General features: G+C 39.5%; 1 protein-coding gene across 1 annotated transcript in view; it reads left to right on the forward strand.

The window, feature by feature from the left end:
• BMPER (BMP binding endothelial regulator) overlaps window positions 1-18,076 on the forward strand; it is a 243,759-nt gene that overhangs the window by 145,437 nt on the left and 80,246 nt on the right. Inside the window, exon 12 of the mRNA XM_021699372.1 lies at window positions 17,447-17,776. Within this exon, the coding sequence (XP_021555047.1) occupies window positions 17,447-17,776 (330 nt within the window). The remainder of the gene's footprint in view (window positions 1-17,446; window positions 17,777-18,076) is intronic.

An 18,076-nucleotide genomic window follows, 5' to 3' on the forward strand; every position in this document is an offset into this window, starting at 1 on the left:
TTCTTTAGGGTTTTAGATGAATATATAGTATTATATCATCTGCAAATAATGACAGTTTTTCTTCTCCCTTTCTGATTTGGATGGCTTTTATTTCTTTTTCTGGCCTAATTGTTTTGAGTAGGTACTTCCAATACTATGTGGTGAGAGGGGGCATTCTTATCTGGTTCCTGATCTTAGAAGAAAAACTTTTAGATTTTCATGGTTGAATATGATGTTAGCTGTAGGATTGTTATATATGTCTTAATATTGAGATATGTTTCCTCTATATGCACTTCATTGAGAGTTTTTATCATAAATGGATGTTGAATATTATCAAATGCTTTTTCTACATCTGTTAAGATTATTTTTATCCTTAATTTTGTTAATATGGTATATCCCATTGATTGATTTGTGGTTGTTGAACCATCCTTGAATCCCTGGAATAAATCCTACTTGATTGTGGTATGTGATCCTTTTAATGTACTGTTGCATTTGATTTGCTGGTATTTTGTTGGGGATTTTTGCATCTATGTTTATCAAGGTATTGGCCTGTAATTTTCTTTTTGTATCAAGGTATTGGCCTGTAATTTTCTTTTTGTGGTGTCCTTATCTGGTTTTGGTATCAGGGTAATGCTAGCCATAACATGTGTTTGGAAGCTTTTCCTCCTCTTCAATTTTTTTTGAAAAGTTTGAGACTAGGTATTAAATTTTTGAATGTTTGGTAGAATTCACTAGTGAAGCTATTTGGTCCTGAATTTTTGTTTGTTGGGAGGTTTTCAATTATTGTTTCAATTTCCTTATTAGTAATTCATCTATTCAGATTTTCTATTTCTTCCTGATTCAGTGTTAGAAGACTGTATGTTTCTAGGAATTTATCTATTTCTTCCAGGATGTCTAAGAGTTCCTTTGGCATGCAGTTGATCATAGTAGTGTCTTATTACCCTTTGTATTTCTCTGAGATCAATTGTTACTTCTCTGCTTTTGTTTATGATTTTATTTCTTTCAGTCTCCTTTCTTTTTTTTCTTGGCTAGTTTAGCTAAAGTTTTGTCAATTTTGTTTGTTTTTTCAAAGAACTTAATTTCATTGATCATTTTTGTTGCGTTTTTAGTCTTGACTTCATTTATTTCCACTGTGATCTTTGTTACTTCCTTCTACTAATTTTGGGCTTTGTTTGTCCTTATTATTTTTTTTAGTTCCTTTAGGTGTAAAGTTAAATTGTTTATTTGAGATTTTTCCTGTTTCTTGAGATAGGTCTGTATTGCTATGAACTTCCCTCTTAGAACCACTTTTGCAGCATTCCATAGATTTTGATATGTTGCATTTCTGTTTTCCTTTGTCTCTAGTTATTTTTGGATTTTTCCTTTGATTTCTCTGATGACCCATTGGTTGTTTAGTAGCATGTTGTTTAGTTTTCATGCTTTTGTATTTCCCATTTTTTGTAATTGGAATTTATAATTAATTAATTGTAATTTGATCTCTAGTTCCATATCATTGTGGTTGGAAAAGATGCTTGATATTATTTCCGTTTTCTTGAGTTTATTGGGACTTTTGTGGCGCAACGTGTGATCTGTCCTGGAGAATGTTCCATGTACACTTGAGAAGAATGTGTATTCTGCTAGTTTGGGATGGTATGTTCTGCATATATCTATTAAGTCCATCTGGTCTAATGTGTTGTTTAAGGCTGATGTTTCCTTATGGATTTTTTTGTCAGAATAATCTATCCATTGATGAAAATGTGATATTAAAGTCTTCTGCTATTATTGTATTACTTTCAGTTTCTCCCTTTAGTTCTGTTAATATTTGCTTTATGTATTTTGGTGCTCCTATGTTGGGTGCATATATAATAACTTAATAAAGCACTTAAATAAACATAACATTAACATAAAAATGTTATATCTTTTTTCTGGATTGACACTTTTATCGTTATATAATGCTCTTCTTTGCCTTTTATCATAGTCTTTGTGTTAAAGTCTATTTTGGGGGCACCTGGGTGGCTCAGTTGGTTAAGCATCTGACTCTTGATTTTGGCTTAGGTCATGATCTCAGGGTCGTGGGATCGAGCCCCATGTGGGATTCTGCACTCAGTGCAGAGTCTGCTTGTCCCTCTCCCTCTGCTTCTCCCCTGACTCACATGTATGTGCTCTCTCTCTCTCAAATAAATAAATAAAATCTTAAAAAAAATAAAGTCTATTTTGTCTGATATGAGTATAGCTATTCCAGCTTTCTTTTCCTTTCCATTTGCATGGAATATTTTTTCTATTCCTGCTCTTTCAGTCTGTGTGTGTCCTTAATTCTGAAGTGAGTTTCTTGTAAGCTCTTGTAGGCAGATAACCTTCTGAAGTGTTTCATCAAAAGAGAAGTATTAGTAATGTCATTATCAAATTAGTTCTATTGTATAAGCAGGATTAACAAAGCCATGAAATCTATTAGAAAGTATTTTATGAACTAGTTAGCCTTAGAGAAGTGGGCTTTGATGATTGTTGAAAGCAGCTTTCATGTAGAAACAAGTTTTTTCATTCCACATGTTTAAAATCATATAGCTAAAAGTTACCCTGGCTTTGTTTTTTTTGGACAATAGATATGTATGTGAGATGTAATAAATATATTTATTGTATATATCTCTCACTATTTCTTGAGACAGAGAGCTATTAAATAATTACACATTATACACTGGATAAAAATGTAGATTGAATTAATGAAAATTAAACTGTAGATTTAATAAAATAATTTTTCTTTAAAGAGAATGCTGTACATAAAATAACTCAAAGGAAGCCAACCAAGTATGACTTACTAGAGCCCCGCAGTTAGTGCAGGAAGAATTACCCATGATTAACACACCAGTTGATTTCAAATGGTATATAAATTATTACATTTAATCATCCTCCCAGAGACTCTCTGAGGAAACTTTGTTTACGGATGGTTTGGAGGCTACCTCCAGCTTCATTCCTTCCTGGATGAGCAGAGTAGAATTTAAGTTTATGAGGTTCTCCTCTGTATCCGTGTCAGTGACGATGTTTGCATTTCTCTAGGAAGTATTTCCTTATTGAAGCAGACACAGAGTTCAAAGGAACTCTTAAGATTTTCTAGCTAACCATTTCAATTTGCATGAACACAGATAGGTTACATCTGCTAATCACAATGCTGTCAGGTAGGATCACTGCTTATCAGTTTAATAAAAACATGATAAAAAAAAATAAAACATGCTTCTTGTGCAGAAGCAGCCCAAATCTTGAATTATCTGACTTTATGAAGGTGAATGAAGTGAATGAAAAATGAAGGTGATGATTACTGAGATAGTTGAGAGAAAAGTCACATTTCATTATTAGTCTATCCACTATGAGCTAGCCTTTTTTTTTCATATCTAGAATAATGGTGGCTTGTCAGAAAAAAAAAAAAAGAAAGAAAAAAGTAGGATGGGCATGACAAAAATCAAAGGTTTTAACCAGCCATCTTAACTATTGTATTTGTAAAACATGGGAATGAGTTTGACTTCTGTCGCTAAGAGAGCAGTTGGCAAGGGAGAAAATCATCCAGCTGTTAGGGTACCAGGGAGACCATTGACTGTGCACCTGCATCCAGCAGGTCAGTGCGGGAAGAGCCCAGGCATGTGGTTCTTGGTCCAATCTACATGATATCATCAGATGGCTATTTCTCAATTTCCTTTGGTGTTCTTTCCATCTGTTTACTCTCTCTTGCTCTCTAGCAGTTCTTCCATCAGTGCTGTAAAACACATTCTATTGGCAAGGTTTATTTATTCAGATTCAGTTAAGAGATGGGATGACTTCCAAATTTTTTAAGCAATGCCCAGATTTTCCTAACACATCAGGTAGACTTATTCTGATGTCCTTTCGCTATGGCCTAAAGATCTCCTATTTTGAAATTACTTTGGCATTATATCTAGGATCCAGAACAAACCTTGGGGCTCATTTTTTCCTACTCTGTCAATTACAAAAGCTCTTCTGACATACGGGTTTCTAGAGCAGACCAATGAAGGCTGAAGTACAAACGAAGGCTAGTGTTTTCTAAAACAGAAAAGTGACTGATTTCTATCTTATTCAAACAAAATCACACACACCCATACACACCCCATTAGTTGCTGCAGAGTTTTCAACCTCAGTATTATAGTTTGACTAAAAAATTCTTTGTTGTGGGTTGCATCCTGCACATTGTATGATGTTTGGCAGCATCTCTGATCTCTATCAGCTACAGGCCAGTAGCACTTCTCTCCCAGAGATTATGGCAATCAGCAGTGTCTCCAGACATTGCCAGATGTCTCCTGGGGTGATTTATACCCTTCTCCCCAGGACAAATGGTTGAGAACCATTGGTACTCCTAACAGAGAAAACAGCATGGGTGAATGCAGAAATAAACACCTGTGGGGCTAGTAGCAGTAACTTACTCTCAACACACAGTGAGTAGATGAAATAGGAGCCCAGAGCTGGTGTAAAAAATGGCAGACCAGAAGTCTTTGGATGTAATTGATTGTGTTCGGATTTTCATTGCTTAGCCCTACAAAAAATGATAAAGGCATAATTAATCTTGATTGATTAAAATTCACCATCTTTGCTTTAGTTGCTAGGAAGCTAGAAATAAATTTGTAGCCCACCTCTAATGGCAGATAGTTTTTGAGTAATAAGCTTATTCCTGACTTCACCTTATATGTCTACCTTATGTGTTTTGAATCATTTAGTATGTATGCCTGTAAGCTACTCCCAATCCTTTTTGGAAGGAGGCAAGAATAAATACTTAGATACATATATAGTTTCATACACTGATGAAAAGGATTGATTATATGGCTTCAGATACTCTAAAACTTACTTTTATTACCTGTTGTTGTTAAATGAACGTCACATTATTTCCAGCAGAGGTGACACTGGATTGTCTGTTTCTAAAATCCCACAGAATTACTGCCTTGTCAACTGGGGTAGTCCATCTTGGTAGTGTTTGGGGCTCTTGCAGACCTCTGAAAAGAACAGCAAATAAATGTGTAGAACATTTCTACAGGCCTCCCTTTGCAATAGTCAGTGATAGTGGTAATTTACAATTCAGTAGGTAAAAAGCAACAGTTGAGGCTCAAACTTGTTGTACTCCCCATAGTAGCACCATCTTCCTGGGGTTGATCTGAAAGGGCAATTATGATTCCATCAAAATCGACAAAAATAAAAAGTCATGTTAAAATCAGACCTGAAGGAAGAATGAAAAGTATTGTTGTCTTTTAATAACATGGACGTTCTCTCTTTCTCCTTGTCCAAATGAAAAGAATTAAATTCGGTTTGGGTGATTTATTTAAAATAAAATATTTGAAGTAAGCTAAACAAACTTTATAAAGCTTTCATGCAAATGCTGTTTTTTGCCAAAGTAAGAGCTGTAGCCCAGAGCGGCTCCCACTCTGCCTGGGCTGGGTGTCACAGGACTGCATGTTGGGTGCCAAGAAGGCCACTGTCTGTTGTGCATGTAGCACTTGGTTTAAGTAAAATGTTATCTTACTGTGAGTTGACAAGCAGTAGGTGAAATCTCGACCAAGCCACCCAGCAAAGAGACCTGAATCAGATAAATTGTTTGCTGGCAGAATGTCTGTTTTCAGACATGGAAATAATACTTAGTGGCAAAGTTTTCACTGATAAGAGAGGTGTGTGAGTATGTGTGTGATTGTGAGTGTGTGTGTGTGTGTGTGTATGTAGAGGGAGAGAGGGAAGGAGGGAGGGAGGGAGAGACAGAGACAGAGAGACGTTGACCATGAGAGAGAATTTGATCTCTTCACCATGTACAGGATCAGAGGCAGCAAAAGGCAGCCCAGATGTGGATGCCAAAGCCCAGACCCCATAGATTCATTAAGCTGTGCCTGTAGCTACATTAGCCCTAGTCATCAGAGTCCCAACTCAAAACAAAAGGTCACAGTTACATTAACACAGAGGTGGGTAGGGTATACTGAGCACAGATGTGCATTTAATTGAAATAACCTCAGCTACACGTCCCACAAATAAGAGGAAATATCAGATTTCAGCAACTCAGGGTGCAAGGAGGCTTACAGTTGCCAGGTGACTTTTTAAACTGCCCCCCCCCAGGTTAGTTTCCAACTGTGCACCACGTTGATGCCCGAGAGGACCCCTTCCTGCTGCGTGCACCCATCAAGGGTGCTGTGGAATTGCCCTGGCTAGTCTGGGCACATCTTACTTAGCTCCCCAGGCATGCCTACCAGTATCTCCAATTAAAGAGTGGTGGTAGGAGGGGGAATGCAACAACAATTTAACTAAACTCTCACCTCGGGGCCCATTTTATGAGAAATCTCCACTGACAAGAGGTTCTGCAAATTAGTAATTCTGTGTTTGAGCAAGGTTTCTGACCCCCGAGATTGTAAGCAACTCTAGGTCCCTTAACACCACAGGTCTGTCCTTAACTCAGGAAAGCAAGGAAATTTGAAACCAGAGCTCAAGATGCTTGTAGAATAAGAATTTGTGGTGTTGACGTTAGCCCTGCCAAGGAGGTGTTAAGCTAAGTGGCCACTGAAATTTCTGCTTGAGCATCTGGAGGTGGGTTTGTCACTGCTCCGAGGCCCAACCAGCAGACAGAGGTGGCAAATAAAACCCAACGGTGTCACACGTGGTGGCTAGGAAATCCCACCCCAGCAGGAGCAGCATTGGAAGGGGCATTTGTTTTCTATTTCATATGCTGTTCTGTTCTAAGGGGTATGGTTACTCTAAATTTTCTGTCCGTGGGTTGGTGCAAAGCTGAAAGAGGAGCCTGAGGTTATTAGGGGTCATCTTTTATCCACCACCTATTGTGGTTTCTACAAGGTGTTAGTATTCCTTAAGTTCTGACTCTTTAGTTAACAATCCTCCTCCTCCTCTTCCTCCTCCTCCTCCTCATCATCCTCCTCCTCATCATCAAATAATAATGGCAAGAAATGCAACAGCAGTCGTAGCAGCAGCAGCTAATTATTTATTTAGCTTCTGCTGTGTCTAAGCATTGTTGTGGGCTATCTCTTTTGGTCTTATTTATTTGATCCTCACGGCCATCTTAGAGTCAAATAATGTTATGAGCTCCATTTTACAACTGAGGAATTGAGGCTTAGTGGTTAAGAAGAACGCCCAAGGTAAGTGTGAAGCCTGAGTTCCTGCAATGAAATCAGGCCCCAGGGCCTGTCCGGAAGGTCTACCGTTGACTTCTTTGTCATTTGGTACAGTTTAACAACCAGTTGCAGTTAGGAAGGGAAGAGAAGGCCTGGAGGGCTTTATGATGGTAGGGATTAGAGATTGGAGAAGGATGTTAGGAGGAGTTTCCAATTTCAGAGCGTTTCCCTCCACCCTATCCTGGAAGAAATGCCTGCTCAAGTGCCCAGACTTTCATCTACTGGTGACACCTCTACCTCTGCTCAGGTGCAGAGCAGTGGTAGTTGGTATGCTCTTTGCTCACTGACAAATCAAACTGGCTTGGTTTTCCATGTCCACTCATTTTTCTAGTTTTTTTCCCCCCCCTTCTTGCACCGTAGGTATTTTCAGTGCTAAGGCGAAGACCTCTCCAAATTTTCTTACTCACAATATTAAAATACATATAGTTTTAAACTTGAAATAACTGTAGAATTTCCACCAGGAGTAAGGAAGAAGGGCAGGGTTTCTCTGTCACTCAAACGCATCACCATTTCAGCATCATGGGATTGTATAAATGAATGAACCTTAATTTTGAGGTCAGCCCTTTCACTTCTCAGGTAAGGAAACTGAGGTTCCTGGTAGTATTAACTGGAAGAGCTGGATGAGAACCTGCTCTCCTTCTCTTTTTTAACCTTCTAGTCCAATAATTGTTCTCACACATCATATGGCCTCCCTGGATCTTTGCTTGGGAAAGTATTCTTAATATAAATGCACCATTATTAAATCATTCAATTAAAAGTTACTTTCTTGCCTAATTTGGAAAGACTATGTTTTGAACAGAAAAAGATATATAAATTCATTACTAGCCATCTGGTACATTTAGTCAAGGCTGCCATCTTGAATTTCAAGAAAGAGGCATATACCTAGTTGTGACTGAAAAAACTGGTGACCAAAACCCCTTAGCAACAGTACATCTAAAATATAGTAAAGTGACCAGACAATGCAGACTCTGAAACAAATATTACACTTTACAGATAATACTGTATAATAAATTACATATTACCATATGCAAAACTGCAAGGCAGATTTATTCCTCTCTGGAGGTCATATCTACTATGAGCAAAATAAGAACAACAAAAATTGTTACTTCTGTTGCCACTAAAATTGCTCCTATTGCCAGCAAATATTTATTGAATGTAAGTGCGTGTCAGTCCGTGTTGTGATAAACATTCTCCATGTATCCTAACATTTAATTCTCACAATGATCCATGAAGTAGAATCTCCATTTTACAAATGAGTGATCTGAGGGTCTGAGAAATTAAATAGGGTGTGGGCAGCTGATACCCTGCTTCATGAGTCTCCCAAGCCAACACTTTTAAGAACTATTATTCTCCATTGACTACATTTTTATTTGTTTCAGAGGCTTGCCTCCAAACATATATGAAGTTTGCCAATTTCTTTTCTCCCTGCATGACTAGAGAGCCATTATATTTGCTCACCTTTTAAAAACTTACCTACATTTATGAGGTCACTTAACCTCCCATCTCTTGGGTTACAATACTTGAAGGTCTAGCCTTCCCTGGGAGTTTGGAGAAATGACTCATTAGCTGCGCTATGTAGTTCCCTTTGATGTGAAGTTTTAATTTATGAACACTATCATTCTTTCTTCTTATCACAGTCCCTTCTTGGTTAGTACTCCGCCTCTGCCCCCAACCACCGCTCCACTCCTCTGCTCTGCCCTTCCACGCCTGTCCTTAGAACACGTATCTCTTCTCCTTTTGTTTTTCACCTTTTCATCCTGTGAGCTCACGGCTCTGCCTCCACAGCACTCCTTCCGTAGCTCTTCTCTCTTTCTGGTGTCTGATTTCTGATTTCTGAGGGCCTTAATATGACTTCTTGACAAGATGCTGATATGGCAGATCTCAGCTTCTAATTTTGGGGGGAGACCACATTCTTTCAAAGTACTGCATTTGAATTTTAGTAACAGTTGCTACCTTTGATTCTCAGGGTTGGGAGTTGGATGGAGAAATGATTGGCTGTTTCCAGCTTCTATCTGTTGACTGAATTCTGGCACCCCCTTACCCCAGCTGCACAGGTTTGGGGCCTTAATGTTATTTCTCATGCTCTTGGCATTTCTCTCCCATGTTGCTAATCAGTCATCAAGTCTGCTTGCTTGATTGTCTCTTTGTATTGTTTTTCTAATAAATAAGTTCCTTCCCATTTCCATGGCAGCCAGAGCTTCATCGTCTTGCCTGCAACTGACCTCGGTCTTTTCTCCTTCAGCCCTTCCTGCGTGCCACTGGCCTTCGCAAGAACTTACACCGGCCGCCTTCACGGTCTCTTGCAGTTTTTCAAAGTTTGTTTTATAAAACACTAGTGCTGAGGAAGAGTAATGAATAATATTTTCAAAACATGGCTCTGTGATTAAATACATGAGGGAAATGCGGGGTCAAATATACTCAAATATGTTTCTTTGCTGCAGAATTTGCAGAGCGCTTTATATGCCAATGTGCAGGGTAAACTTTAAGGAGGGTGATGAAGTATGGAGTACCTCCCAAACTAATTTGAGCTGCAGAGATTTTTTTTATTTCTACTTATTTTGGCAGAGCAACAGGCAGGATTGATGTTTCATAGGAAACACATGAAGGAATGCTGGTTCTCTGGAATACATTTAAACTTCTCAGGCTGGCAATAAATCTCAGGCCAATTTATTTAGGCAGTTTGGGTGTCTTACATCTCCCCAAGTTACTCCCCACTCTGGTCCGATCTGTCTCCTGCTCTTCTTGTGTAAGCTGCCACATGACTTGATTAACATTCTTCTTTTGGCCTAGAAGGCTTACTGGATGTTAGCCCCAAATCTACATTTTATATGTCTTTTATAGATGGACTCAACTCACATTGTCTTTTCCACAAATCTATGTTTTAGGTGTATGCTACAGTCTTATTCAGCCCTATTTTAGCCAGCAGTGGATGTCTATTATATATGTCTGGATTCATATAACATAATTATAAAACTAGTAATAACTAGCATCTGTTACATTCTCAGCATCTGTAATATTCTCAGCACTTTTGCAATGCTGTCTTTATCTTTATAACCAACCTGAAAGGTAGTTGTTCTTAGACCCATGTTACAGGTGAATAGACAGAGGGGATGTAGGTAGTCTGCACATGATTTTTTAGTCATTAAGTGGCAAGACTAGGATTCAAACCCAGAGCTGTCTTCAAAGCAACATACTTATGTTTGCAAAGCTCTAAAGTGGCTTTAAAGCTGGAAGCTAGATTAACTTAGAGATGTGAAGCCCACTTCTTCAGCTCAGGTGCACAACTCTCTTAAGTGATAAATAAGAATATCTAGTTTATAGACAGCAGACATGTTAAGGTCAGAGCTTGGATGGCAAGAGTGGTACAAATGCATCTTCTATAACAAGTTTGGTGAGTCTTCGGTATTCTGGAAGGTACTCTAGAGGAAATGGATAAAAAGCTGGTATAGACCCTGAATTTAGGAACTTACAATGAAGCTGGGGAGATGAAATATAAACATACCAAATAAGAGAACCATATAATATAGTTTATAATTAACTTCTAGATAGTGTTCTTAAATGGAAGGTGATGGATTCTTTGATCAGTCTTGGGACAGAGTGGTCATCCACTACATCTGAGTGGATGCACTTGTGTGCATTTGGGAGGAAGAGTGTCTTCACATTTCTCCAGATTCCCAAAGAGCTCTGTGATCCCATCTAGTTAACAACAACTGTGTAGGATGCTGTGGTACAGGGTATCTGTGGAAGCATCGAGTGATGCTGAGGAAGGCACTGGCCTCAGAGCTGCAAAGCCTGGGTTGGACTCTGTCTTTACTGCTTTTGGCTGCGTGACCATGGGCACCATGGCCACCTCTCCGAATTCATTGCTAAGAAATTAGGGTAATGAAATGCGGTGTGTAGGGAAGTAGTGAGGATTAAAGCAGATAGTGAAAATGTGGAAAGCATCTGGCAGGGTGCCTGGCATAAAGTAGTTACTTTAAACGACTCTCCTTGGCTATTGCTAGGTTTATTAGTTTCCTATTGCTGCTATAGCAAATTACTACAAACTTAGTGGCTTAAAACAACACATATTGTTCTGAAGGTCAGAAGTCTGAAATGGTTCTGAATGGGCCAAAATCAAGGTATCAACAGGGCTGCGGTTCTTCTGGAGGCTCTGGGGGAGAATCTGTGTTCATTTTTTTTGTTTTGTTTTGTTTAGTTTTCCACCTTTTCATCACCTGGAGGCCACCCTCATTTTTTTGGCTTGAGGCCCCATTCTGTCTTCAAAGCCAGCAATGGCAAGTTCAGTCCACCTCGTGTTGTGTCATTGTGACACTCATTTTCCTGCCTTTCTCTTTCATTTACGAGGACCCCTGTGATGAGGTTCGTCCTGCCTGGATTATCCAGGATAATCTCCCCATCTCCAGGTCAGCTGATTAGCAACCTTAATTCCATCTGCAGCCTTAATTCGTTTTTCTGAGAGCATTAATTAATTATCCAGTTAGTTAACTGATTAAATAAAATCCTGTTGATAACCTGCTGTACGCTAGTCATTAGCTATCTATTTTAGTAAGTTCAGTGTGGGCAGGTTTTTTTCCTACTAAAATGTATTCTTTAATTAATTAACCCATTCATTCAACAAATATTTACGGATACCTCATATGTATTATAGCAGGCATCACTGTGAGTAATGCAAAGATGAATCCATGTAATATATATGTATATACCTGCAATTAACAAGGCAGGGTGCCAGGTGCTGGGAACAAAGTTTACATATAAGGAGTTTAAAGCCTGGTTTAGGAGTTAAGGATACATTTTAACTGTAAGTTAGGGAAGAAATTGATTTATCATAAGCCTGTGATGGGTTCAGTGATGATATTTTTAACCCTCAAACTGAAAAACATCATGTGTCTATCTATAGGGTAGAGCATTTGAAATAAAAACTGTCCCAGATAATCTGAGCTCTGTGGTCAGTTTTGCCTTTGGGATTTTGAGGAAAGAGAAATGTCTATGGCTGAGGTGTTGGGGAAGGTGCTGTGGGGAGTTGGCATTTGAACGAGGAAGTAAAGGATCCATGCACTGGGAACTGTGAAGTGTGGGACAGATGTATGCCCCCCACCCCCACCCCAGGAGCAAAGGTAAGAGGTAGGGTAGCACTGGGCTCCGTTGGGGAGGCCCTAGGAAGTCAGCCATGACTTTGGGGTTAGATTTATTTTAGATTAGATCTTGAAGGTAGGAGCTGCTTTCTTTGCTCTTCCATTTGGAATTGGTGAGTATATGGAAAATATGTGAAAAGAAATTTACATTCTTAATGGTATCCCTACTCAACTTTTTAAAAAGATATATGTTAATTTCAGATGCCTACTCAACTTTTTAAAAATGAGTTTTTCATATGTAGATTTGTAAGTCTATCTGGTGAATTATAGATTGGTGGGAAGAGACCCACTACCCGCTTCCTGTCCGCTCCCCCCACCCTGCCCATTCACACAGTAAAGTTAGATTAAGTTTTTACTTCAGAAGACAAAGATGCAAAATCTTCAAGGAATCCAGGTGTCACTTCGTGGAGCATCTCTTAGCCCTCAGGTCCTGTGGGGCGATAGCAGTCAGGGACACCTTTGTGTGTGGCCAGAGCCTCCTGCGGGGAGAAGTTCAGTCCCTGCTAGGGCACTCACAGCCTCTTTATGTCAGAGGCTTACGTCATGTGCGGGAGCAGCATAAGGGCTTGTGTTAAGGGCAGTGTGTCTAATCCCAGCCTTTCCTGGTTCTTGACTCAAACTTGGCACATCATCACACATCTTACCCACCTGGGGTTCCTGCATGACCCGGTGACCCCAAGTCCCAGAGGACCTGTATTCCTGCAATTTGTGTTGAGAAAAGTTTAAAGCTGTGTTTTTTATTTGAGAGATTTTCTCGTGGTTAGAACATTTCTGGACATGTGCTGATCTGTGTGGTGCTGTCGTACTGTGAGTAGGAGAGACGGTCCTCTTTGCAGAAGTAAAAGACTGAGAATGAAAGTCATTTTCTATGTTTTCAAAGTGACTTTAATGACGGGGGATATCTTATGACATGTTAAGTGAAGAGGAAATAAAATTTCATGTATAGGATAATCTGAACTATGTTAACACATGCACATACAAGCACACACATGCACACACACACACATGCACATGCACATGCACACACCCAGCTCCCAAACTGTAAACAGTGGTTATTTCTTGGTCACAGAACCATGAATGATACTTGTTTTCTTCTGTTTTTGTTTGGTTGTGTTTTGGGGGTGAGCGTTTGGAGTCTATTCGATTTCTGTTATTTTCTTTATAACATGGAGTTGTATAATTTCCCCTTAATTCTCTTTGATGGATGTTTTGGGAATAATCACTGCTCTCAGAAGGAAGGCAATTCATTAGAATAAATATACTTGTGGCAGAAATACATGTACCTGATGAGGTTAGGAGAAAAATATCGGAATTATGTTTTTAGAAGCCTCCTAACTCTCTTAATCCTCATAGCGATCTTATTAAAGTATGTAACATCAAAGCACCATGTTTTAATCCAGTATTTTTCATTTTTAAGACAATATTCGTATTCTAAAAGTATACCTAGTCACTGTAAATAATGAAATGTAATGTAAATAATAATGTAAATACACATAAACAAGAAAGAGGAAAATACATGTCACACATAATTCCATTACTTAAGAGAAAAAAAGTACTACTCTTAATATTTGGGTTTATATACTTCTAGTGTTTTTTTTTATGCTTGACATTGTGTACATATAAGGAAAACAAACCAAAACAAAAATGGCATTTGATGATTTGATTTAAAGGACTATGAAAAAACATACCACTACTTGTAAATTGGAATTTTTCTCTCTTTCCCCTGACTGACACATACTCAAACAAACTTAGTTACAGAATGGTCCGTTTGTCTAGTTCCGACTATCATTCCAAGCTTTCCAGAAGAGTGTGACCGGACATCTGCACATTTTGGACTTAGCTCATTTCACTGGGTCTGCTGGAAAAAAAAATACACACACACACACACACACATACAAATATGTGAGCTTACAACATTCATTTGTGTCCCTTAAGTGTTTCTCTAGCTCTTTTCCTTTCCAGCTAGGCCGATTTGTGTGACCCTGCGATTCTCACTTCAAGCCATTCTCCAGTGCATGTGTTCACTGCTCCTGCAGGATCTGGCACAGGGACCTAGAGGTGCCAGGAAAAAGGGCCAAGGTTTCAAAATTATTTTAGCTCATCATACCAATGTCCCCAAAGGTAACACATAATTCTCAAGCATCTTCCTAGTCATGGAATTTTGTTGGCCTCTTCTATCTTGTTGTTACAGAGAAAAATCATTCTGATCTCCAAACCCCTCTCTTCTACAAGTTAGGGCCTCTTGAAAAATATCTTCCCTGACAGCCCTGTTACATGTGATTTCCTTGCCTGGTCTCCCTGGGATGTCCTTCATTGCTTTCTGCCCCGCTGTGAGTAAGCTCAGGCTTCCCTAGGGCCACTGTAGGCAGTATATTTTCTGTTGCTTCTTTGAGGATTTGCTTGGTCATATAACTGGCCTTATCTACAGTTGCCCACATTTTGACTCTTAAAAACAAAACTATGACAACAACAAAAACAACAGAAAAGCAAAAGGAAGAAAAAGAATCACTTGTGGTCCTGCCACCAAGAAATTGACAATTTTGGGGTGTGTATTTGTGTATTTATTTTAACACAGTTAGGATTATCCTATAGACAGGAGTGCCTGGGTGGCTCAGTTGGTTGAGTGTCTCACTCTCGGTTTTGGCTCAGGTCGTGATCTCGGAGTCGTGGGATCGAGTCCTGTGTCAGGCTCCGTGCTCAGCGGGGAGTCTGCGAGAGATTCTCTCTCTCTCCCTCTTCCTCCACGCTCTCTCTCTCTCTAAAATTAATAAATAAATCTTTTAAAGAAGGTTATCCTGAAGGCAGAATTTTGTTTCCTGTTTTTCACTTAACATGTCATAAGCGTTTCCTCAATCACAAACGTTATTCATACAATTTTTCAATGGCTAGGTAATAGTTCACTTTATGGATTTACTACCAAGTGCTTAGCTATTTGTTTAATTTTAGGAGACAATCTAAATATCCATTTTCTTATGGATCTGTAGGCATGGAGAACAGTACTAGGGGAGGTAGCGAATTCTCGGTTAAGTGCTAGCTATTACTGGTTTTGGTAATGATAATTTGGATGCAGTTGTTGTCAGAAAACCAGGAGAAGCCATGGATTATCCCTGGAGCAAGGAGAAGATTGCCACTTCAGACTCTGGGCAGAAGGTGTTTTCCCTGTGCTGCTCCCAGCTGAGAGAGGATTTCTTCAGGAATATCTCAGCTCCTTCATTAGGGTTTTGGCCTTTGTAGCCTGAGCTCCATCTGTTTCAAGTTCAAAGCTCAAAAGCCTTGATTTGTTCTGGGTTTTCTTGACTATGCAGAGTTAAGAACTTGAAAAAATCCCTTCTCTTGAATTTGGTGCATCTGGTGGTCACGTTAACAGTCTTTTTGTGGCACATGACAATATTAACTCAGAACTATAATTTTCCTGATGCCACTCGGGGTGTCCCAAAGAACCGCCTTGCCCCTTGTCAACCAAGAAACACCATTTTCATGCCAGGGAAAGATTCCTTTTGTCAGACTGTGAGGGAAATATGTGATAGGACAATTTTGAAAGCAATTGCATGGAGAAAGGACTGGAACATGCGTTATGGGGTGGTTAGATAGATGGGAAGACTAGTTGGGGGTGGATATACGATTGGGCAGGTGGAGGTGGGGTCCAATGTGAAGCAACAAACTGAGTAAAGTTGGAATCACAAGGAAAAAACGTTCAAGAAAAGGACGAGAAGGGAATAGAAATGGAGGGCAAATTAAAACTTTGTTGCCGAGCTCTCGAGCTTCTCTCCCCCACCCACTTCTTCCACCCTCTTACCTCAAGTAGTGCTTTTTATATATTCCTTAAAGCATTTGTTCATTGAAACTGTCCTACACACCAAAAACTATATCTTTTTGGGTCTCTATCAGATATTGATAAGGAAAGTTTAGAACAAATAATTTACCAAATTCCAAATACATGTGATTTATATGGAGTCAAATGTAATTGGCATATGAAATGACATAATGTATCATAACATAAAACAACATTATTCTCCAAGCACTTTAGAAATTAAAAGCACACGTTTGCCTTGGTTCCCATTGGTCCTATCAGATCAGTTGGCACATCCTTCCTCTGTGTTGACTTTTAACTCTTCTCTGACATATTCAGAGCAGTTGCTGATAGGATAGTTTCATATTCTGAACCTGTGCTGGTGTTGACTGGAAATTGATCTTTTTATTATAGTTCTTTTATCATGTGGGCTCCTTTATCTAAATGAATTCCTCATTTCCTGGTTGTCCATGCCTCCCTAAAACAGATAAAATATCTTTACACGGAGAACAAATCAATGCCAAATATCATTTTAAAAAAAGAAACTATTTAATTTTCTATAACAATCTTTGAGATGCCCCCAGTGTCAGACTTCACCTGGGTTTCACAAATATTTGAATGAATGGTATTTTGAAGGGATGAATGCCTTGGAATTTCTTAAATTTATTAAATGATTTATTAAATGATTATTAAATATCAGCCCCAAAGAATGAATTCAGCTCATTTACACATTCAATTTATTTTTATCCAATTTTAGATTTTGATACACAGATCAAAATATAGGAACCTTGTATTTGTAAAAAACATAGAGACTATTAATTTTAACAGTACTTTGTTTCCTAATGCTATTAAACATGTGTCTGTTTAGCAATTCTATTCATTTGTCCTTAGTAAATACATGGTGTTGAATATAATACCATAAAAAAAAGTAAGTAACATTTAGAATACCATATTTCCACATTTTTTGAATCAGTTAAATGGTAATAATACTATTGCTTTGCTGTATTGTCATTTACTTTGCTGCCTTTTATTCATTTCTGGTTTTTGTTTATTAAGGGCAGTTCTGTTTACAAAATTATCTTAGTTTCATTTCTTTATCCCTTATATTAAGACCATAGAAGCATATCAAGCCTCCAAAATTGAGATGGTTTAAAACTTTGGAAGTGTTATCAATAACTTTTAAGTGCAAAAGCACCCAACGTATTGCACGTCCTAGGACGTTTGGCACAGACTTTTAAAACAACCGAACTTTTCTTTGTTTTTTCAAGTTGATTTCCACTAGTGCATCTCTGCTAAGGCCCTCCCATACCTGGTGGGTGCCCCCCTCCAGGTTAATATTGCAGGGCCCCCTGATTTCTCTTTGAATCCTTCGCTCAGTTTATGACCTGCTTTTGTCTCTCACTCATCCGCAGAGCCCGGCGTTTGCACGGTATTCGGAGATCCCCACTACAACACTTTTGACGGACGGACATTTAACTTTCAGGGGACATGTCAGTACGTTTTGACAAAAGACTGCTCCTCCCCTGCCTCGCCCTTCCAGGTGCTGGTGAAGAACGACGCACGCAGGACCCGCTCCTTCTCCTGGACCAAGTCGGTGGACCTGGTGCTGGGCGCCAGCACCGTCAGCCTCCAGCAGCACCTGACCGTGCGCTGGAACGGCTCGCGCATCGCGCTGCCCTGCCAGGCGCCGCAGTTCCACATCGACCTGGATGGCTACCTCTTGAAAGTGACGACCAAAGCAGGTGGGCTTCTGTGTCCCCCTGGCTCGCCCCTCTGCCTCACCAACCTGCACAGCACAGCGGCACCGCCTCAGCGCTCTGCCTCTTCCATGGAGGACAATCTGGAGGCAGACGAGGGTTCCGACCGCAGGCATGACCACATCCCCGGTCACCGGGGCTCCAAAGGGACACCTCCAAGATGGCACAAAAGAGTGGGAGAGATTTGCACACTGTGAAGCCTTGCAGTCCAGTGCTGGTCACACCAGTCTTGCAATCTGCTGACATCCTCGGTCCAAAAATAGCATTTCTGCTCTCCAAATAACC

This window comes from Neomonachus schauinslandi, chromosome 12, assembly GCF_002201575.2.
Source record: "Neomonachus schauinslandi chromosome 12, ASM220157v2, whole genome shotgun sequence".
NCBI lineage: Eukaryota > Metazoa > Chordata > Mammalia > Carnivora > Phocidae > Neomonachus > Neomonachus schauinslandi.